Raw genomic sequence first — 23,460 nt, 5'->3', positions numbered from 1 at the left:
CATCCTGCCGTCCCCAGCCCCCCACAACCGTACAGCCGTGCCCAGGTTTCCGCTTAGGGAACCAGGAGGTCCAGGCCCTTTCTGCCAGCAGCCGGGCGTGCAAGCCCCCGACAGAGAGAAATCTTAAAGATAGCTAGAGCCACGGGGGCTGTAAGTTCAGCATGCCTCCTTTTCTGGTCTCCGCTGAAGCTGTCACTCCACCATTAAACCTGTGACTCTAGGCCTTAAGCCTGTTGAAGGTCGAGCCCCCAAAAGGGTCACATATGCTCCTGCCTTGGGCCGCGGGGCCCGGGACTCTTCCCGCGGGTGGGGTGGGGAGGAGCGGCAGGGTCTGAGGTGTGGGGGCGGGGGCGCACCCGGGGCGCTCGGATAGCGGCTGGGGCGCAGGACGCGCGAGCTAGTAGGGCAGGCTTCGAGGTGCGCGGGGACGAGAGGCGCGCGGGCACGGGTGGGCGCGTGGCCGCGGCGGGGGCGCGCGGGGGCGGGCCAGCCCGGGAAGAGGGAGGGAGGGAGGGAGAGAAGAGGGCGGTGCCGGCAGGTTGGCGGCGGCTGCTATTTGAGCGCAGGTCCCGGGCCGGGCGCTCAGAGCGCTTGGAGCCAGCGCTGCAGGGAGATATCAGTGCGCAGCCCGCAGAGGCGCTGCGGCCCGTGCAGCCCCGGAGGCCCCTCGCGGAGAAGGCGGCGGCGGAGGAGAGGCCGAGTTACCGCCCGCCGCCCGCCGCCTGCGCCCCCCCAACCCCGCCGCCGCCGCCGCCGCTGCCACTTCCCCCCATCCCCGCGGCGCCGCATCTTGAATGGAAACATGGCGGTGCCGGCTCGGACCTGCGGCGCCTCTCGGCCCGGCCCAGAGCGGACTGCGCGCCCCTGGCCCGGCTGCGGCCCCCAGCCTGGCCCCGGCACCCGGCGCCCGACGTCCGGGCCCCCGCGCCCGCTGTGGCTGCTGCTGCCGCTGCTGCTGCTTCTACCGCTGCTCGCCGCCCCCAGCGCCTCTGCCTACAGCTTCCCCCAGCAGCACACGTAAGTGGCCTCGGCCGGCCGCGGGACCCCGGCCGAGCCTTGCGCCCCGCTCTGCCCCCGGTCCGCGCTACTCCTTCCCTGCGCTCCGCGCCAGGGCAGAGGCGCTGGGTCCGGCTGCCCGCTGCGCCCGGGGGCGACGGCCCCAAGCCCCGAAGGCTGGCAGCCGCGGTCCCGGCGCTCTGGCTGCGTCGCGAAACTTCCCCGCGGTGCCCCTGCTTCCCCCAAATCCCCCGAATGAGGCAAGGCAAGATCTTCAAGCCCCGGGAGGAGTGGGGGGGGGGGGGCGGTCCGAGCTTGTCAGCTGATTCCCCTGCCGCTGACCCGGTGAGAGGGAAACCCGGGTTGGGTGAGAGGGGCGGCCAGCGACCCCTGCCCGGCGGAATTGGAGCCGCACATCTGCCCCACGTTCCCTCCCTGGTGGGAATCCGGCGCTTTACAGCCAGAGGTGAGGGACATCTCCACACCTGCCTTCAAGGGCCTTTTCCTTTAGTGGGGAGCTGTATGCTGATGATGCGAGCACCTTCTTGCTGTGGCCAGTGCCACAGAGGCAGTGTCCCCTGTTCTTGGCCCCCCTCCACCTGAGGAGAGAGTCCCCTGGAGAGCCCAGTTGGGAGGTAAAGGCGTTGGGGTCCCGGCAGAAGGTGGATGGTGGGAAGGACCCCTGCCTGCGCCTGCTGCTGCTGCCAACAGAGTAATAGCTTCTCCTGGCTCTGCCAGCCTCCGCAGGTTTTTCGGTCCTTCTGAGCCCTCTCCTCCTCCCCAAGAGCCAGCAAACTCGGGCTGCCTCCTACGGGTGAGCTTAGCCAGATGTGTCTGGGGCTGGGAGTGGATGTTCAGTGCATGTGGCCTTTAGGACGTATCAGTTTCCTGACACTGTGCTTCAGCCCTATGTCAGTGCCCAGACCCCCTTTGGGGCACGGTGACCACCTTGCTTCTGTTATCTGTCTCTGGGTCTGAGGAGCCACCTGTCCCTGGACTCCTTCACCAGTGTCCTGGCCTGGAGACTGGGGCATGAGTCGTCGGGCTGCTGGTGGCCAAGGGGAAGGGTCTGGCCTCAGGGAAAGGGAGAGGCTGGCTCTGCGTCATTTAAACCAGCTCTGCCCAAGGGTAAGAGCCCCTGGTTCTGCCACGAAACCTGCCGACTCCGGTTCGTAGGCTCTCTAAGATGAGGGAAAAACAAACTCAGGAAAAGCGCCTCTCTGGGTCTCTCTCTCCGTCTTGTCGTCTCTCTCATTGCACAGCCTGGCTGTGCTCAGGCGGGTGATCAGTTGGCAAATTACAGGTGCCGCACGGACGTGTCCTCTGTCAACCGTCTGGATTTTTCACATGTGTGTGTAGGGGGGTGCCCAGGGAGAAAAGAATCGTATGGAAGTTCAGGGCTGGTGGATGCGTTATTGTCTTTCATTTGCCGTGATGGAAATGGACTTCAATCATAGTGCTTAAAAAAGGCAAAAGCATTATTTTTTTTGTTGTTCTTTCTTCCTCAAAGCCAAGCACGAGCCAAACCACAATTATTTTTTTCTTAGCCATTTCATAGCTCCTTGAGTGAAGATTTAAGTGGATGTCTCTTTCCACCTCTCCCGACCTCACTCCCTTTCCCTGCAACGTGCAGTTGGTCAGATGGCTTCTGGGCCTGCACGAGTCTCCTCTAGAAGGCCGATGTGAGACCCTGACCAGAGTAGGCACCTATCCCTCTGTCCCCAGCCAGAAGATGGCGAGGCGGGTGTGACGGCAGCGACACATTTCCAGCTGGATGCTGTTGTCGATATAGTTGGAGCTAATTTGGGGGTTTGGGACATGTCTTGCAAACTGTAATTAGAGAATGAGGGTGGGGGTGGGGTAGGGGCTGTGCCGCTCTGAGGGTCCAGGGGGAGGTGACTAATGGTACAACAATACAGAGGGTTTGCTGTGACAGCCAGCGCCCTTCAGCTGCCCTGGTCCCGCAGACGAGGATGCCCATTGATCCTTGGAGGGAGGAAGGGGCCCACACATGACCATGGCCAGTGGAATTGGTGCTTTTGTTGAACTGGTAAGAAAGGTTTAGGCTGTTGTTGGGGCCAGAAGGTTCTGTGGGGCTGCTCAGGGATGGGTGACCTCCCAGAACCTTCTGCTGGGTCAGTGTGGCCAGGCTGGGATGACACTTTGATACAGGTGGATTTCCAAGGAGGAGAGTGGAACCCAGCTTCATGGCACTGGAGTGACAACCCCTCAGTGGGGAAGGCCCCTGATGAGCAAGTCATTTTCTCATTAGTGTCTGCCAGTGCACAGGGGCCCAGCTTCACAAGCTGCTGGATTTTAAGCAAGTGTGGGTTTGGGGTCCACTAGCTGTGATTTCTGCAATCGCTCTGGCAGCATGGTTCTCTGCCCACCAGGCAAAATGGACCAAGGCTGCTGCTGGATTGAGAAGGGCAGAGGGCTTACCGCTGAAGGGAGGACAGGGCTTCAGGGTTTTTTTTTGGGCGGGGGGTGGGGGGGTTGGGCTGTCTCACCTTACCTGGACCTGGATCAGAGTTTCAAACAAGGAGGAGGCTACATGTTTGCACACATGTATGCACACTTATGTGCACTTGTCCAGCTGGGTGTGGGGGACCTGAGTCCGAGCACACCTTTCACCTGCCTCCTTTTTCCAGTTATGCCCTCCCCAGCATCAGGCCACCATCGCCGGCTGAGGGGCAGCCCTCACTGCTTTGCCTCCCCTTGTGTCTTTTCCCTCCCTCTTCCCCTGTCCCCCTTCTTCGGGTCTTTCATCGAGCTGTACCTATCCTTCCCTGCCCGCCTCTTTTGTCCTCTCTGCTGGGCCTCTGTGCCCTGTTCTCCAGTGCCCCCAGGTTTCTCTGTCCCCTGCTCTGTGGAGTCCTGGCTGAGTGCTGGGTGGAGCACCTGGCTGAGCTGGCCCACCTGACTGCACCCTCTTAGCCCAGCTCTGCTCCAGCGATGGTGTTGACCAGCGTCTCCCTTCCTCTGAGGGTGGGCAGAAGCAGTGAGGGGCCTGAGGGGTTTGGACCACCAGCAGATTAATGACAACCAGAGTACGTGCTCCTCTCCTGAGTGGACACATGGGGAGCAGTGCCTACAACAGGGCATGCGTCAGTGTAGCTACGGTTAATGGTGGGTGACGTGTGTCTGTCTGGGCCTTCCAGCCCCTGTCTCCATCTCCCTGTGGCTCTCCCTGTTGGAGGGAGGCAGCATCACTCATCTGGGTCCCCCATCTTCCCAACAACCTGCCGCAGTTTTTGCAGGAGGGAGGGGTGAGGCTTCCCAGCCGCTGCTGCTGTCACTGAGATGCAGAGCTGCCAGGTGCTCACAGCCCTCCTGGTGTGGAGGACTTTGGGGGGACCCTTGGCTGCTGTTCCCCTGGATTCCATCTTTATCAGGCACCTCCTTTTGGTCAGCTGTGCCAGGTTAACCCCTGAGAAAGGAGGAAACTCATTTTAGGATGAGTCCCCTCGTAGTCTGCAGGTGAATCTCACTCCAGATTCTTTGTCACACTCATGTCCCCATGGAGAGACTGACTCCAGAGTAAAGCTGGCCTCTAAGTGGACTTCTGCAGAGAGTATCCCCTTCTCCTCCTGTCTGTGTGCAGGTGGGCACTGCCAGCTCCTGGCACCTCAGATGTGTATGGGTGGACACTGCCAGCTCCTGGGAGGATGTAGTTTGGGGACATGCTGGGTGTCAGGTGTAGACTTTGCAGGCTCCATTGGGATGACCTTGCCTTAGTTTCCACAATTGAAATGATAGAATCTGCTTAAGAGGCTGGTGGTGAGAATTAACGGGAGAGGATGCCTCCTCTAGTGGGCAGGGAGGGCTCCGTCAGGTGCCATGGCTGCCACTGTTAACATTAGCATTAAGCCCAGATGCTGCAGCCGGGCGGTAGCCAGTCTTACTGCGAGACCCACCAGTCTCCAGGGCTCCCACGGGCTAGGTGGCCGCCTGTCTCTCTACTTTGCTCATGCTGCCCTGCCATGACTGTGCTCTTTTCTCGGGTTTAGATCCCCTCCTTCAAGGTCTCACACCCGAACCTTCCAGAGGCCTTCCCATCCCAGCTCTGGGCTGTGCCACTCTCTCAGGCTGTGCCCACCCACATCAGATTCTACCTCCTTGAGGAAGACATTGGGCCACCTCCCTCCCTCACTCCCTGCAACACAGCTTGACTGTGGTGGGGGACATCTCCAGGCTAATGGTGATCTCCCTTACTGAGCCCAGGCCAGGCCCCTCACCCACATTACTGCCTTGACCTCAGAGCCCGTGGTCATGTCCATCCTCCAGATGGGGAGACTGACCTCAGAAAAATGAAGGGACCTGCTTAAAGCCCACAACCATGAGAGGCAGGGCAGGGGAAAGGATAGATCTGTCAGACACTTGGCTGCCCAGCCAGAGGGCTGGGGACATCTGGGCAGTGGGCCCAGGAAGTGGAGGGGGGCTTGAAGCCTGAATCTCTGGGAAGAAAATGAAGAGGCCTAGGATGCGAGAGCTGGGCCTGGGACTTCCAGCTGTAACTTTGCCCTGTCTGTCTCTCTTTCCTCCTCTGGGTCTCAGGCAACCCTGAGGGGCCTTCCTTGGCACGAAGCTGCCTTGCCAGCCCCAGTGCTTATAGCCCCAGTGCTGACCTCCATCTACCTCCCACGTATACACAGGCCATCATGGAGCACCCCCAGCCCAGAGCTTTCCTTCCCCGAGCTTTGAGTTATGGGCCAGGCCTGCTCTGTGTGGAGAGGTGGAGGAGAGGAGGGGCTTCATCTCGAGATGAGATGCCATTTCCTTCTCCAGATTCCAGTCTGATTCCGGAGAGAAAGGTCATGGAGGTGGGGGTGGGGCTGGGGGTTGTTCATGGAAACCTGAGGCTGGCTCCTTTAGTCCCTTGGCAGTTTTGCCAGGTCTGAGGGGACTTCACAGGGCTAGGATCTTATAGATGCTGGGGGAGCCTCATGCCATCTGGATGGGTGGGACTTGGGGGGTTTGGGAACCAGCGTTCAAGGGCTTGTTGCTAGGGAACTCTCCAAGGGGCAGCTGGAGGTTTGGGAGTCAAGGCAGGTGGGCCTGAGCTCTGTCTGGCAGGGCGATGTTGCCTGTAGGATAGGAGTGGTCTTTCTCTCTCTTCCCTCTTCCAGCCACCTACCCGACTCCCATGTGGAGATTTGCCTCCAGACCTGGTGCCTTGTGTCTTTAAGTGACTGGGCTGTGGGCCTCAGGCCTGGGGAGGACATGCTGGGGAGGACATGAGGGGCTTTCCCATTGCTGGCTACAGCCCTCCAGCCAACTGGGAAGATTCTCTTCATGTCAGGTTTTTTTTTTTTTCTTCTTCTTCTGGTGCCTACTGTCTAAACAAGAAGCTACAGAATCAATATTCGTATTCCCCAAGGGAAGTGTGTGTGTGGTTTTTGCTTTTTTTTCCTTCCCTTCTTCTCTTGTCCTGTGGAACCTGAAGAGCTTCCAGAGCTGCCTGTGGCTAAGGGCAGAAGGGGGGCCAGTGCAGGTGACCACGGAGATTGAGATGGCCCTGCTGGCTTGCAGGTCCCCACAGGGGTCTCTTGGGGCCTCCCTAAAGGAGTCAAGATTCTGTCATTCAAATCTACATAAGGTCAGGACCTAAGGGGCAGACTCAGCCAAGCCCTGCCCTGCCACTGTGAGACTCAGGCTGTTGGCTTGGTGTCCCCGGTCCTGGTCCCGCTCCTCTCACCTGGGCCCTCACAGTGCTTTTCCTTCTGCATCTGGTCTGGCCCTGCTGGGTCCCCAGCCATCACTGTTACCCGTGACTGAGCCTGGTGAGGGGACAGCCTCACAAACCAGGAGACTGTCTAGCTGGGATTAGGTGGGGAGAATATTCACAAAGGAGTTCTGAAAGCCCCCATCTTAGGTGAGGAGGCCTCTGTCAAGGGCAAGCCCAGCCTAATCTTCTCAGTTGGGTAGCTTGCTTGGTGACCTTGGACAAAACCCCTCCTCCCCCTGGGCCTCAGTTTCCTTTCTTCCAGGATCCTTCCAACTCTGACATTCCAATGCCCTAAGAAGACAGATCTGGGGTCTTCCTGCTCCTCTCCACGCCCTGCTTTAGCTGTGGCCGCTGGGCCTTGTCTCTTCCAGTGTGAGGGTGCCTGGACCTCCCGTCCTCCTTTGGCCATACCTTGGGTGTCTCATGGCTGCTTTTCAGATTGACCCCCTTTGAGCTCTGATCAGCCTAATTGTTTAGCAGAGGGGGAGGGGCATGGGAAGCCTTTCCTGCTGATCAGTATCCATCTTTCCCACCTTGGAAATGATCCTCATTCAACAAAGGGGAAGGGGTGGGTGAAAAGGATGAGAAGTCACTCCTTCTGCCTGTCTTTTCCCTGCCCCTCTTAGACCCTGGGCCCCTTTCTTCCCCTTTGATGCCTGCCTTCCCTGATGGCTAGTTCTTTCTGAACAAGCCCCCTCTTCGTGTGCACTGAGACTCTGCCACACCTCTCAACAGCTGTGTGACCTTGGGAACTTCCGCAGCCTCTCAGGGTCTTGGAGCCTCATCTGTAAAACAGGGCTTCCGTGGCTGTACTGCCACATAGGGTCGGGGTGTGATAGACTGTGAGGGATGGGCCTGGCCCCAGGGAGTCTGTGATAAGGGCATGTGGATCCCGACTGGATCTAGGGGGTATTTGCAGTCTAGCTGGGCCTGCACTCCAAGTGCCAGCCACTATCCCCTCATCCATAGCACCCAGCACCCATCCAGGCCCTACAGGCACTTGGGACCCACGTGTGGTTTGTGAGTCTTTCCTCTTGTGTTTGGCTCTTGCCTTTGCCTGTGTGCACATGTCAGCTTGTATGTGGGTGTGTCTACACCTGTGTGTTCATGTATGTGTGCATGTGTCAGACGTGTTCACATCTAAGCATGCTTGTGCGTATACCCACTTGTGTGCGTGTGTTTGTACTCACACATGGATGCATGTGTGTAGATGTGTGTGCATGAGCATTCTCGTGTGTAGGCAGCAGTAGGTGTGTGCGTGTATGTGCATATGAAGTCAAATGCGGGCATGTGCTTGGGAGCCTATGTAGTGCAAGCACACGTGTGGTTTATCTCTGCAGCCAGAATGGGCTCCTAGTGCCCACCTTCACCACCTGCCTTTGAGGTTAATGCCAGGGCTCGGCTGGGCAAACACTGGCAGTGGGAAATAAAGCATCCTGATTGTTAGGGCCAGTGTTTTGCAAACTTTTATGTTAGAAACAGCCTGAGTTAAGGCTGAGCTGGAAAGTTTGATCTTCTACCAACTGGCGTGATGACAGTCTGCAAAGGAAACAGAGGCTGCGTCCTTGTAATTCAAATTTTTGCAAATTGAATGGTATTTACATTCAGTGGAGGACTTGGGACTCAGAGGAGCTCCATGAGTCCTTTGTGAAGTGAAGCATCTTTGCAAACAGCCCTTCCCCGCGTGGAAAATCTGGAGGGTGGGCGTGGAGCCCGGGCTCAGGCAGAGTGGGAAGCTCTTGCTGTGTGACCTTGGGCTGGCACTTTTCCCTTTCAGAGTGGGTGCTTCTCATTTGCACACTGAAGGGCAGGAGACTGGCAGCCCTTGAGTATCTGCTGTGGGTTTGGGTCCTCCCCGCAGCAAGACACTGTGGGCACGATTTGGGCTGTAAAAACTTTGGCCTGATGATCCCTTGATGATCTGGAGAGATGATCCCTCCACATGTTCTCTATCTGGAGCATCTCCAGCGAAGACACTTCCTTCAAGGATGGATTTTTGTCTACTGAGTCTTCATAAATAAGGCTGTCCAGTGATGCCCTGTGATGGGCCCTGGCCCCAGTAGCTGTGTGGACCCAGTTCTCGTGGGTTCTGTTGTCTGAGAGTTTTGCTCTCCTGGCATTTTCAGGATGCGCCTGTGTGTTGTCAGTGCTGCGATGGCCCAGGGCCCTTGGGATTTTGGGAAGTGGCTGTGAGGAGCTCAGGAGCCTACAGGCCAGGAGGGGTTCCTGTGGGGGCAGGGAGCCTGGGTGCAACCGTCTCCTTGGGCATTATGGGCTTTGCATGCTTCCCTGACTTGGAAAGGACATGCCACAGCCACAGAAATCCCTGAGGTCCTGATACCACCATCATATAGATATGGAAACTGAGGCCCAAGATGGGGGAAGGGAACCTTCAAGCCCCACTTATCTGTGGCTGCACATACTCTGTGGGCAGGGCCCAGCCCCCATCCCTAATGCTCAGTACAGACTGCAGGGAGGGCGACTCCCTATGCAGCCTTCCTTGCACTGATGTACAGCTGTTTCTCTTAAATAAAAATATCCAGCCGGGTGCAGTGGCTGACGCCTGTAATCCCAGCACTTTAGGAGGCCGAGGTGGGAGGATCACTTGAGCCCAGGAGTTGAAGATCAGCCTGGGCAACATGGCAAAACCCCATCTCTACAAAAAAATACAAAAATTAGCCAGGTGTAGTAGTGCACACCTGTGGTCTCAGCTACTCAGGAGGTTGAGGTGGGAGGATGGCTTGAGCCCAGGAAGTTGAGGCTATAGGGAGCTGTGATGGTGCCATTGGACTCCAGCCTGGACACAGAGTGAGAGCCTGTCATTTATAAATAAATAAATAATAAATAAATAAAATCTATGGCATGGGTCGGGGGGCAAGTTGAGGTCTGCTTTGGCAAACTCGAAGGGCAAGATGTCTATGTGGTGTGAGGCCCCAACTCCTTGGGTTTCTGTAGGGCAAACTCTGATGTCCCTGTGCTGTTTCAGAGACACAAAAGCTTTCTGGGTCCCCTTGGGAAGGACAACTTTGTCACCAGGCAGTGTGGGCTTGGAGGGGCTGGCGTATTCCTGAGACGGTAGAGGCCCGTGCTCTGCCTCGAGTTTCCAGCCTGACGTGGCATTTCAGTCTTGATCACTTCCTTCCGCAGCCCGTGTTCTCCTCCTGCTGGCCCCGCCTAAAACGCTGCATTTGAAGCCTTAAAGGTCAGGTCTGGTGCTGCCACCAGTTCCAGCAAACAAACAACTAAACAACCCACCCCTGCCCTGCCCCCACTTCAGTTATGAGAAAAGAGAAGGAGCTGGCAGAGCAGGCCTCTGTGCTAAGGGCCCTTGCAAATGGGCATTTCTCCTTTCTCTCTGTGAGCTGAGTCTGTGGTGGGTGTGTTAGGGCCCTGGGAGTCTTTGTATCTCTCCTTGGACCCCCCGCCAGGCTTGCTGGAGTGTCTCCCTTTTGGGCTAGCTGGGACCTTGCACCCCAGAAACCTGCCATGGGCAGAGCCCCACTTCCCTGGCTGGCCCCTGAGGCCTTGCCTGGGCTGACTCCAGCCTCTGGCCCTGGGACTATCTGGGACACTTGAAGGTCCTGGGAAGAGCTCTGGCCTCCGCACCTCTGGCTTTCGCTCACTGCTCACCGTGTCCCTCTCCAGGCTGCTGGCTTCGCCCAGGGCCCTGGGTCAGGAGCCTTCCTGACCAACACCCTCCTCCAGCTCCCTGCCCTTTGTGAGTCCCTCCTCCAGCCCCGTGCCCCTCCTCCAGCTCCCTGCCCTTTGTGAGTCCCTCCTCCAGCCCCGTGCCCCTCCTCCAGCTCTGTGCTGGGTCATGGGGCCCTTGAGGAGTAGGCATTGAGCTGACTGCGACCCCCTCAAGATCTGAGTCTGAGGAGCGCATTTGGCTGCCAACAAGAGGCTGCTTCTGTGCTTATCATGTGTGGTGGGTTTTCCTCATGGTGGGCCCTTTATCCCCTGACAGGGAGCCAACAGGTGTGTGATGCGGCTGCTGGCAAAGACCAAGTGGTCACCTGTGCTTGGCCTGGTGGCCTCGCTTTTGGTGTAACTGTCTGTCCTTGGCCAACTTCCTGCATGGCAACAAGATGGCTACCACAGCTCCAGGCATCATCTGCAGACCCAGGTACTAGGCATGGAAGAGATGTCTCCTCTGGGTTTCTCTTAAGAGGGGAGGAAACCTTGCCCAGAAGCCCCCAGCCGACTTCCTCTCACATCTCATTGGCTGGCACTGAGTCACATGCCCACTCTGAACCAATCACTGGCAATCTAAACAGTACACTGTGATTGGTTCCGGCTAATCAGGATTTACCCTTGAGCCGAGGATGGGGTCACCTTGGGCTGGAGGTGGAGATTCTGCAGAAGGCAGGGAGTGATGGAGGATGGGGAAGCAGTGTCGGCTGCAGGGTCAGAGGAGAGGCTTGAGGGTGGGAGTTGGGGCCAAGGAAGAAGCGGGAGATAAGGGGATGGGTGACCATGCCAAGGAAATGTTTGTAAAGGAAGTAGTTGTTTTAACCACATCAATCACTACAAGCTGGGCCCCCGGTGGTATATTTCACACATGTTAGGTCAGTCCATTTTTATCCCACTTTCATAGATGAGAAAAATTGAGGCTTAGCCAGGCTAAATGATAAAATCACACAGATGGCAAGTGGCGGGGGCAGGATTCCCCCTAGTGCTCGGGTCCAAGCACGCAGCCCTGTCCCACACATCCCTCCTGCATCTCACCTCCTCCAGGCAACCCCTAGCCACAGGACCTTCAGGGTGTCCCTACACTCCCATGATGTTCTGCCATGCATCTCCCTCTGCAGGGGCTGCCCTACTGACCAGGCTGACGTCCTTGGAAGGTTTATTTCTCACCTGGCCTGTGGCGCCTCCAGGTTCCTTGGAACCACCAAAGGACCAGAAGTAGGAGATTTTTGGCTCCCAATCCCCCTCCCAGTAGAACAGCCCCACCCTTACTTGTGTCATAGATGTGGGTCAGTGAGAACTGTGGGACCAGTTGGTCCAGTTTAACTCCCGTGTGGTACAGATGGGGAAACCAAGGCCTGGAGAGGGATACTTCCTTCGGCCTCTCAGCACTTGAGGCATAGACTAGACCCAAACCTGGGGTTTGGGGGAGCAGCCACTGCCCTCAAGTTGCCGTGCTGTGCCAGTGAGGTTTGGTCAGTCAGAGGCCTGAAGGAGGCCATTCAGGCCACGTCCTGTCTCAGGCAGGGCCTAGGCAGACTATTTAGGACAACAGCAAGTTGCGGGTTCAGATGACGTCTGAAGATAGCGCTGGCATGAGTGGGCTAAGAGGATGGCCAGAGGGGCATGTCCTGCTGCTGTGAAACAGCGCAGCTGACCTGGCCTTAGAGGGCCACAGCCACGGACGTAATGCATAGACATGGCCGTGGGGAAGGCCCAGACTTGGCTGGGTGCTGCCTGTGAGACTTCATTCTCATCTTGCGGGGAGGGTGACTTCAGGGTGGGGTGTACTTGCCTATAGTGGGGGTATACTTTTGCCTACTCACTGCAGAGGACTGGGTGTCATTGGTCAGCACCCAATGGTGAATATGATGAGATCCATGCTCCACTGTGGCCAGGAACCTAGCCCTTCCCATTACTCTCTGGCTCTGTTCCCTGCACCAATCCTGGGTCCAGGCTGGACAGTGTCCAGGAGCCAGTCAGCCAAGGGCACAGGTCTTGGGGTAAGCCCTGGGCTTTGTCCTGCTTCTGGATTGGGTACCCCTCTGGCCAGTGTTCCCCACCTGTCACATGAGGAAAGAGGGATCTCTGGGGCTGTCCAAGGGTCAGGGAAAGGAAGAAGCTGGCCTCTACAGGCCACGGCTGTGAGTCCCCCGACTGATAGTCCTCCCCTGATCCGGGTCTCTTCTGGGGCTTTCTCCCAGTCACATGCTGGAACTGGTGGTGCTGTCGCCTGTTCTCACAGAGTAGTGAGGCAGGGCAGTCTGAACTCACTCTCAATTCTCCCACCTCTCCATCCTTCACTCTCCTTTTTCTTCCCCACTCCATGCCCACCTCACCCCCTGGGCTGTGCCTAGCAGTACGTGGGCAGAGCAACTTGAGGGGAGGGAGGCAGCATGTTTAATTGTTTAAGCCACACCTTGGCTGGCGCAGGACCCAGAAGCCCTAGGGGCTTGTACAGTAGGGTCTGTGGGCCTCCCCTTGGCCCTAACTCTTCCAGTCTCCTCCTAACCCACCTTAGCCTCACTGTGATAGTCTGGGCAAGCCTCCTGCCATCCTCCTCCGAGCCTCAGTGTCCTCACTGTTCTCAGCACCCTCCATAGAAAGGGATCCTTCTGCAGCTGACAGTGGTGCTCCCCCTGCCACCTCATCTGCATAACTGTCATCTCTGTCCTGCCCTGTAACTGGTGCTTGTGGAGACCTCAGCAAGGAGACTGCTTCTGATGGGCACGGGGAGGGGCACAGAGTGGGATCTCTGCCCTCAGAACTGAGTGCCCAACAGAACAGAAGCCATCTCATTCCATGGGGCTTAACAAGCACCTGCAAGCACTCAGCATGGAGGAAGCTGGGGAGAGGTTGGATGGGCTGCCGAGGGCCCTGCCAAACCCAGGCAGGACCCACCTGTTGTCCCACTGACCTCTACCTGTCCTTCGGTGCTTGGCTTGGAGTCACTGTCCCCTGAAACCTTCGCTGACCTCCTTGTCTGGGTCAGAGGCCTCCTAGCCTGCTTCAAGCCCCTGTCCTCCCCATTCTTGTCCTGAAATAGACCTTGCTGCCTGGCTGCTCAGGGGCTGTGTGGCTGGGAGGGGTGGGGGCAGTGGCCGGTTGCCCTTGGCTGGAGCTCCCAGCTAGCATACACCAAGTACTCAATCCATGTGTGCTGAGCAGGGAGCCCATGGTCTGTGCAGGTGTCCACAGAGCCAAGCTGGTCATGACTGTGGAAAATGGAGCAGCCTCTTACACAGCAGCCTGGGACAGAACCTGGCTTTGCTGGGGCCAGAGGGCATAGGCCACTCCCACATATCTTCCTGTGGCTTTTGCAAGGAGTTTTCCCAGCCCAGGGGCTGCCACCAAGGGCTGCTCTGGGGAGGGAGGTAAAGGGGGTGTCCAGAGACCCACTGACCTATATTATTTAATGGGGTGGGGGCAGGGTCCAGGCATTAGCATGTTTTCTAGAGCCCCCTCTTCCCCCTAAGTTGAGCCAAGGTACAGAACTGTGGCCTTAGGGGATAGGAAGATAAACACAGGATCCTCACCCTCTGCCCAGCAAGGGGGCACTGAGGCTCCCAGGGTTGGGGGATGGTGTATATTGGTTCTGAGCAATGTCCTAACCATGGTATCTATGGGAGCCAGCTGAACCCAAATGCCTGTGCATGCAGCCAGTTGCCAAAATCTGCAGCTTGTCCCAGGGAGATCACCTGGCTTCCCAGCCGTCTGCCCCACTCCTTCCAAACCGCTCCTCTGCATAGACATTTGCCCATGCCCCATCTGCCCTGCCGCCCACTCCACAGCCTGCCCATCTTTGAGGACCTGCTTCCTGACCATCCCTTCCCCACCTGAATCCACTCCCACACCTTAGCTGTGTGTTGCCCTGAGTGGGCTCTGGGGTCTCCAAGGGCCAACTGGGTCCCTGCTCTTGGGACACTCAGTCCATGGGGGAGATAAACAGTGAAGAAGACGTGGGAGTGAGGCCAAATAAATAACACCATGCATGGTTGGTGCTTCAAGGAGCATCCAAGGGGCCATGAGACATCCTGCTCCAGGCCCCCAGGCTCCCCTGCCATTCCCATGGCCCTGGGCCTCCCCAGTCAGGGTGTGGAGGTCCTGGGGAGATCACCTGGACCCACCTTTCTCCATGGATAAGCCATTGATGGGGGGACGAGGCAAGGGGCAGGAGTTGAGTAGGGGAGAGGCTTGCCTTGCATATAGATCCAGCCCCAGCCCCAGCCCCAGCCCCAGCCCCAGTTTTGGAGGCTCCCGGCAGCCCCACCCCTGTCTTTCTGATGCGCTTCCTGGGGCTGCTGCTCCCCTGGGCAGTGCCTCCTAGCACCTACCACGCCTTGGGCTGCCCAGACCTCATGACTATGGCCCTGCCTGTCTGGCGCCCCATAGCCCCATCTTCCCTGGCACAGAGCAGCTGGGGAGGGGCTTGTGGGGAACAATCCCAAAGGCCATTAAGCCTAGTGATTTACGCGGTTCCTGAGCCAGCGCCGGGGGAAGTATGTTTCACAGGTGATTTCCAGACTGGTGGCATATGGAGGAGGCCATTACTCTACAATGAAGAAGGATGGGGACTTCATGGGGCCATCTAGAAGGCCCTGGAGCTGTGGGCCCTGATGCATATGCCTGCTGTGTGGTAGAAAGCCTGGTTCTGGGGATTATAAAGGGAACCCCATATGTGACCTTGTTTGTGCCTCAGTTACCTCATCTTTGTGATGGGATCACATTTCCTATGTTTCATAGTTGTAAGGATGGAACATCCAGTCATTCAGCCAGCATTTTTTGAGCACCTTCTGCCTGTCAGGTGCTGTTCTCAGGAGATGATGTTCTAGTGACAATATCCGTGTCAGAAAACACCAGGAAGGACGGGCGCGGTGGCTCATGCCTATAATCCCAGCACTTTGGGAGGCTGAGGTGGGCGGATCACAAGGTCAGGAGATAGAGACCATCCTGGCAAACAGGGTGAAACCCCATCTCTACTAAAAATACAAAAAAATTAGCCAGGTGTGGTGGTGGGCGCCCATAGTCCCAGGTACTCGGGAGGCTGAGGAAGGAGAATGGCATGAACCCGAGGGGCGGAGCTTGCAGTGAGCAGAGATCGCATCACTGCATTCCAGCCTGGGCAACAGAGCGAGACTCTGTCTCAAAAACAAAAACAAACAAACAAAAAAACACCAGGAAAATGGCGAAAGCTTTGCACTTGTGGGCACTTCTTGCTAGGGGGGTGATAGAGGGGCTGCAGCAGGCGGGAGCTCCTATGGAGCTGGGGGAAGAGATGTGGGGGGTGGGGTGGGTAATAACAATATCCCCAGCCTCTAATGTTTGTTGTGCTGAGCCTCAGTACTCTCTGCTGCCCTCACCCCAGGGTCAAGATTGCAAGATACAAAGTACAGGGTAGTGTCAGGATGCCGGAGGGAAGAGGCTCTGCACCCGGGCCCAGTTGTGATGGGTACTGGTTTGTTTCTGTGGAGTGAATGAATGAATGAATGAAATCAGCTCTTGAGAGACTGAGCTCCCACTTAAAGAGGCCCAGCTTCCCTGGGCACAGCCGTCTCACTGCCCTTCCGTCCAGTGTGTGGAGGTGCTCCCATGTACTTGAGGGTAGGAATTCTGCAGGCCTCGGTGTGGGAGCAGCCTGCCTTGGTGCCCACGGTCGGTCTGTGGGTGCTCACGGGGCATCACTGTGTGTGGAGCCCACTGCTGGGCCTTGCATATGTTGTGCCCTCCATTTGGATTGCCCTCCTGCTCTGTGGTGCCACCTTCACCTGGCCAGTCCCTAGGCCAGGTCAGGCCCCTTCCCATGCATCCCATGCATCCTGTCCCCAAGGCTTGCTGGACTCTTCTTCTCATCAGGCCCCAATCCGGATCAGGTATCAGCTTCCTCTGCTTGGATTCCAAGCTCCCAAGGACAGGCCTGCATCTGCCCTGCTTGCTGCCAAATCCCTCCCAGGTGCCCATAGTAGGTACATGGTTACTATCGGAATGAATGAATGAGTGAGTGAGTGACTAGGTGGGGAGTGAGCGAGCTAGTTGGGAATTTACAGAAAGTTGGAAGCACCTGCAAAGCATTTTGCCAGTAATTTGACCTGCTGGTTCAGCCACCTGCCTCTCCTTAAGCCAATCATGAGGCTCACCAGGCAAGGTGGCTTCTCTCGGATTGGGGAGGCTAGAAAGGTGGGGTAGCTGGGGCTGCACTAGAAGCCCCTTGCTTGTGCAGCTGTGGATCCCTCACAGCCTGCAGAGGGGATTTGCTTTGCTAAAGCATTCACCACAGAGCACCCGAGAGTAACAGGTTCATGGCGTGTCAAGGCAGGTTGAACACTCACATTCCATTTACATACAGCTTGGCGCACTCTAAGGGTCCAGGCACTAGCAAGAAGCAGATCCCAGAGGAAGTGGGCGTTCTCCCCATACCTGGCTCAGGCTCCCTGGTGGGGGTATTGGAGGGAGCTGGGGCTCTACCCTGCTGGACAACGTTCCTACTGCAGGATAGCCCTGATAGGGTATAAGGAAGGACTTCCCCATTGCACTCAGCTTTAGCTTGCTTGTGGAGGCAGTGAGTTCCTGAGGTAGCCCCCTTCTCAAAGTTGGAAAAGGCTGTATACGAGGGGCGGCTCTTACCTGCAACCTACTTCCTATTTGGCCATTGGAGTCCCCCTTGAGGTTAAGGAGGCCTGACAGCCTAGGGGACAGGGCCATGGCTGAGTTGACTGGGTTCAGATTCTGGTTCAGCAGTGTGGTCTCGGGCAAGTTGCACCATTTCCACAGGCCTCAGAGTGCTCATCCGTGAAGTGGGCATGAACTGGCCTGCGCCTGGCCGAGGTACCATCGCTGCAGTGGAAATCACATGGAGTGCCCAGCACGCAGGCCCTCCGCGTCAGCATTGCCTTTCCCTGGTGCTTGGCTGCCTGCTGAAATGGGAGCCCCTTTCCCAGCCCTGTCCTCCAGCCTGTCTCCTACTGCAGAGTGAGGTGGTCAGGGCAGGCCAGTCTGGTAGGCGGAAGATGTTCTGGTAAATTTATCCCCAAGTGTTTCCAGAACTCTTTTTGGCCAGGCTCCAAGCTAAGCTCTGTAGGAAGCTTGATGATGGGACTAGGCTGCAGCCCCAGCCTAAGATGAGGCTTGGTAAAGTGTGGTGAGAACTGTGGCTTTGAGAAGAGGGTAGGGGAAACCTAGGAAAGCTTCCTGGCAGAGGTGACTTGGCCAGGTAGAGGAAGGACAAGCCCAGAGAACAAAGCTGGCCCTGATGGGTTGAGTTCTGTCTTCGCTTGGCCTCTCCTCTGTACATGGATGTCCTCGGGGGGCCTGTGAGCTTCCACAGAGGATTTTGCTCTGAGGGGGACCTTGAGGGGGTCTCTGTCTTCTTCAAGGCAGGAGGCCATGTTGAGGACTCATACAGAGGACAGCTATTTGTGGCTTAGCGAGGATTTGACTCATGCTGGGGGGTGGGGAGGATGTGCAGGAGGGGAGATGGGGATGTGTGAATCACAGAATCTGACCAGAATGGTTGGTGACACATGGACAGGGTCTGTCCTGCCACCTCTAGTCCAGCTTCAGCTCCTGGTGTGGGGCAGGAACAGAAGGCTATAGCTCCTGGGTTCCTCCCTGACCCACTTGGTGACCTCCACAGGTGTCCCAACCCTACTGTGCTCTCTGAGGTGAGGCCTGGGCATGGCTCCCCCATTTCAGCACTGGCTGGGCACACAGGGACTGCAGCAGTGTTCACCTCCTGAGGGCTGATCATGCTGAGCCTCAGCTTACCCGTTTGTGAAATGGGCCCGGGCAGGACTTATGTTCCCATCGTGCCTGACTACCTGGGGAATGTGCTGGGGAGAGGAGGTGTCGCAGACCCCAAAATGCCCATAGTCTGTGTCAGTGGCCGGGGTGGGTGGTTCCAGGCTTCCTGGAGAACCCTGGATCCACCTCCTGGATTCCTGTCCCCGTGCCCCTGGTCTGGACCCTTTGCCTTGCCCCTGGGAGGCCCGGGCTTGTTTGTTAGTGCCTCTCGCTGATTGCTATATCCCAGCTCTAGACTTCTGAGAAATTATCAAACAGTGAAAACCGGTGCTGGCACCTTGGCGACCCCTGAGCCTCAGTTACCAGGGCAGTTGCTGGTTTTACCCCTGGCCTCAGGAAAGGGTTCTCCCCCGACCCCTGCATAGTGAGCTGTAAGTGACTGTTACCATGTGTGCCTGCCTGTCTCCGTATCCTAGGAGTTTCTCAGCAGAGTGCAAAACACAGGAATAAACTGAGTGCTGGGTGGTGGGAGCTGCTGAGGCCCCCATGGGCCCCGAATCCAGATGCTTCAGAACAGCCTCAACGTTTATAATGATTATTTACTCAATACGGAGTCATGTTTTACAGCGCTACCTTCTAAAATACATTTATAACTACCTCATCAGTTACATATTAGGGGTCCACATTGGATTTTGTTGGAAAAATAAAAGGTGAATGATCTTGCTGCTGGAGCAGTTTGAAAACCACTAGGGTGGCTCAGTTTTGTCAGTCCACAGATGGGAAATCAAGCCACAGACAGGGGAGTGGGTGAGCCTGCGCGGAGCCCATGGAGTCTGGCTCCGGGAACCGGAACCCAAGTGTGCAGGAGAGAGCTCCATGGGGGTGAGGGTAGGGGTGGGTGCAGGTGCTGGGTGGCTGGTGTTTAGGGACAGGGTGGCAGAGATAGAGTGGAGGACAGCCCAGTTCTGGGTCACTCTTCCTCAGCACTTTCTTCTTGCTTCCTGGAAGAAGTGGCTGCTCCAGCGCCAGGGCCTTCTGGGAGAGCCATGAATTATGCACGGAAGCCACAGGCCTGGGCAGGCCCATCATAAACGAGCCTTAATAATTCATATGGAAAGGAGCCAGGGGAAGGGAGGGCCTCCTGGGCCAGCCCTGGGGCAGCCACCATGCTGCCAACCTCTCCGCAAGCTCCCCCTGCCCACCCCACCTGCCTACCCCATGGCCAGCCACACACAAGCTGGACAGGAGGGCTGAGAGGTCAGCAGGACTCTGGGGAGGTATATTCACTCAGCAAATGGCCTGTTCTTCCAGGCGGGAGAGCAGGAGCCTCCTGGCTCAGGGCTCACAGCCCAAGGCAGAGGCTAACAAGCAAGAGGGAGGATGTCTGATGGAATACTAGCCAAAAGAATCACCCCAGAAGGGGACATGGAGATCAGTTGCTGCTGGGGGGGTGCAATTTCAAATGGAGGGGCAAGGAGGTCTTCACGGAGCAGGTGATGTGTGTGTGGAGACCGGAGGGAGGTGAGAGGCCCTTGGACTTCTGAGGAGAGACAGTTTCAGGCAGAGGGAACAGCATGTGCTGAAGCCTGTGCAGGGACTATAGGGGCATGTTCAGGCCACACCGAGGGGTGAGGTCAGGGAAGCTACTGGGGGTGCGGCCACTGGGTGGACTTGGGTTTTCTCCTAGTGCGACGGAGTTGACAGAGGAGGGACATGACAGCAGGGCACTCCAGCCGTGTGTAGAGGGGAACAGACTGGGAAGGCAGGTGCCAGGCAGAAGGTGGAAGCTGGTGAGTGAGCTGGCAGCTGCAGAGGTGCAGGAACCCTGATGGGTGCCCGGCCAAGAAGGCAGTCGGCAGTGGGTGGATTCGGGCCTATTGCAAAGGTGGAACCTGTAGCACTTGCTGATAGATTGGATGTGGGTGTGAGAGAAAGTGGGTTCTAGGTCACCCAAAGTCTTTGACCTGAACTGAGGGAGCTGCCATCAGCAGAGGCAGGGAGTGGGGAGAAGAGGTGGAGACGGTCCCAAGGGACCGTCAGGATCTCGGATCTCGTTTCGGACACTTTCAGTTTGAGAGGCCCCTTAGCCACACCCGCAGCTGGGCATTGAAGACTGATGTTCTGAGTTGAGGTATGTGTGGCCTGACGGGTGTTTGTGACCTCTGTGACCTGGAGCACATCTCTCAATTGCTCTGTTCCTCAGTTTCCCTCTGAGGATTGCGGATAGTGATCTGGCTGCTATGCAGATGAATTAAGGCAGTGCAGTGAGATCCCTGGCCTGTCACCACTGGCTCAGGCCTCAGGCAGGGAGGGCCCCCATCAGACCCCTTGAGATATAGATCCCTAAATGGTCCATGGAGGCCTCAGGCTACCACTCCTTGGTTAGAGAGGGAAACTGAGACCCGCAGAGGCCAAGAAGCAGAGCCGAGTGGGCCACCTGGGGTCTTCCATTCCTGGGTATTGCTGCTACCTGGCTCCAGGCTGTGCTGCTTCCCTCCACTCCCCCCAACCCAGCAGGCTGCTATGAGTAAATATTGGGCTGGACCTGGTGCCCTGATTAATGCCGGATGATGGCTCACTGTTAGTCTGAGGGGGAGGCACAGACTGCTGCCTCCCGGCAGAGCACCAATTAGAAGGAAAAGCTTTTCTCGGCAAAGAAAGGGAAGGGATAGCCCCGTAATTAATAACCTCATGAAGGACCAGGAAGTGTCTGGGAAGGGTCCCAAGGCACGCATGGTCGAGAGAGATGGCTTTGGACCCATTCATGCTTTGGCAACACCTGCCCCTCCCCAGCTCCTCAGGGTCTCCAAGGCCCCTGTGCTAACTGGGCTGCCTTGGTTCCTGTGTGCATGGGATGAGTGGGTGAGAAGGGGACGGTGCTCCTGGAGGCATCATGCTGCTCATTCTAGGGTCCCTTCAACTGAATCACAAATAGGTTGAAGATGGGCCAGCCCCCCTTGAGTTCTGTGCCTTGGTTGTGCCAGCTTGCGAAGTGGTAGGTGGCTAGCTGGGGAGCCTTACTCTATCATGAATCAGCTGAGCAACCATGCTTCCCTCTCACTCTGGGCTCAGTGTCCCCTCTGTGGTCTTTGTAGTGTGAGGCCAGTGCTGATTTGCCACCACATCTGAAGGCACTGTAATCTCGTGGCCCAGGTGACCTCTGGGGAGTGAGTGATCTCGGCTAGACTGTTGCCCTCTGCCAGCCCTATCATCCTTGGGAGGCCCTGCCCTGGGCTTTGAGCCCCCAAAGCTGCTGAAACCTGAGAGTCTTCTCTTTTGCATGGACAAGCAAGAAGGAAGGTCTGGTCACAGGAAACCCTGCCCTTCCCCAGGGCTCCTTGGACAAGGCACCCCACCAGGTCTCTGCTGCATTGGGTCTCTGGGGGCAGTGCAGAGAGGGGCTGCAGCCCACCTGGAGGCCGCAGTCTAAGGAGGAGACACAACCATCCCATGTTTAGGGAGCTGCAGGCTTGAGGAGGGAGGCTGGACTGTGGTGAGAGCAGTCTCACCTTCTGGATGGACCTGTGTGCCATGAGTGTGTGGGGCAGCCGTCACTGCTAGCATCCCACATGTGGGGCTGTGGTTTCCACTTAGCTCCTCTTTGGGTCCTTGGAGGTGAAAGGAATGGTGAACTTTATCTCCATTTTCCAAATGTGGAAATGGAAGCCTAACAGGAAAGGTCTAGTTCAAGGTCTTGCAAAAGCCAGGGCTGGATCTAGGCACTCAGTACACTAGGTACTGTACACTCAGTACACTCAGGCACTAGGTATAGAGGGACATCCACCCGAGTGGTCAGAGAGGACTCCCCAGGGAAGGTGGCCCAGGAGATGCCACCGTCCTGGAGTGCACCCTTGAACTTCCTGCTGTTTGCAGCAGGGCAAGGGCCTAGGGGAGGGACCAGCCTTGTTCCAAGCCCTGCTTCAGCTGCTTTCTGAGCTTGGAGTGACTGCTGGGGGAAGCACGCCTTCTCCAGGCTGGGATGGGGGAGTGGCCTGCTTGCCTCTCCACCCTGTCTTTCCCCTTCAGAAGACTGCAAAGGTGCTGAGGTGGGAGGTAACAGGCCAGTGGAAATAACCAGAATAATTAAGTAGCACTTTATATTTTATAGTTTTTATTTTTATTTTTTGAGACAGTCTCGCTCTGTCACCCACGCTGGAGTACAGTGGCATGGCCTTGGCTCAGTGCAGCCTTGACTTCCCAGGCTCAGCGATCCTCCAACCTCAGCCTCCCGGGTAGCTGGGACTACAGGTGTACGATACCACACCCAGATAATTTTTGTATTTTTTGTAGAGACAGGGTTTCACCGTGTTGCCCAGCCTGGTCTCAAATTTCTGGGCTCAAGCAAACTGCCCGCCTGGGGCTTCCAAAGTGCTGGGGTTACAGGGGTGAGCCACCATGCCCAGCCTGCACTTTATTTTAAATTGTTGCCTTCCCCAGAGCTGGGAGAATAATTGGCCAGCCTATCATGAGAGAAGCAAGAGACCTGGGGCCCCGCCATTGCCAAGTTTGCTTCACCGTGCACTTGGCAGCAGTGGCCTTCACTGTGCCTGCTCCCTCACACTGCTCACCTGCCCCAGCCTCCTCCTGTCCTGTCATCCAGCCCTCCTGCTTCCCCTGCTGCCCACCCCTAGTGTCCACTCCTCACGAAGTGCAGCGGCTGAACTGCCAAGCTGAAGGGAAGGCCACAGACTGATTATAGGTGCCCAGTGGAACAGGGTTGATCCAGACAGGCCATCTGGGAGAGGCAGCAGGGCTTTGATGACAAAAAATGCCTCCGTGTGAGTGGTAAGAAGGCCCACAGAGGCAGAGCTCGGGCATTCCGAGCCCCTTGCTCCCTACCAGGCCTTGACCCTTCCGGGGCCTGCCCCTGTCTGCTCTTGAACAGAGCCCCTCCCCCATCCTTTCTCGCCCCTCTGCTGGGTCCAGCTGCCCACACCCACCGGTGCCCTCTGAGGGTGAACCTGCTGTGTCACCTCTCTCTGGTTTTTTGATTTGTTTAATTATAGATAAGTTTTCTGCATAATTTATTCCAAAAGCCTGGATTATACTGTACAATTAAATCACATTCTGATCAACAACTCCACATATAAAATTAACAACTGGCAACAGTTTAATCTATGCTGCTGCATCTGCACACGGACTCTTCTCCCTTTTCCCCATCCCCTCCTCCCCCTTACCCCCCCTTACCCCCCTTCCTCCCCCTTCCTTCCCCTTCCTCCCCCTTCCTCCCGCTTCCCCCCCTTCCTCCCCCTTCCTCCCCCTTCCTCCCCCTTCCTCCCCCTTCCTCCCCCTTCCTCCCCCTTCCTCCC

General features: G+C 57.0%; 1 protein-coding gene across 9 annotated transcripts in view; it reads left to right on the top strand.

The window, feature by feature from the left end:
* Positions 1–529: 529 nt before the first annotated feature.
* The window catches only part of CACNA2D2 (calcium voltage-gated channel auxiliary subunit alpha2delta 2), a 141,196-nt gene continuing 118,265 nt past the window's right edge, over positions 530–23,460 (top strand). For all 9 annotated transcript variants that reach the window (XM_034956531.2, XM_055109986.1, XM_034956530.2 and 6 more), the window contains exon 1: positions 530–1,017. In XM_034956531.2, the coding sequence (XP_034812422.2) occupies positions 803–1,017 (215 nt within the window). In that variant the 5' untranslated portion in view covers positions 530–802. The remainder of the gene's footprint in view (positions 1,018–23,460) is intronic.

This window comes from Pan paniscus, chromosome 2 (assembly GCF_029289425.2).
Source record: "Pan paniscus chromosome 2, NHGRI_mPanPan1-v2.0_pri, whole genome shotgun sequence".
Taxonomy (NCBI): domain Eukaryota; kingdom Metazoa; phylum Chordata; class Mammalia; order Primates; family Hominidae; genus Pan; species Pan paniscus.
The sequence above is the reverse complement of the archived record's forward strand: the minus strand, read 5'-3'. Positions and strand labels throughout refer to the sequence as shown.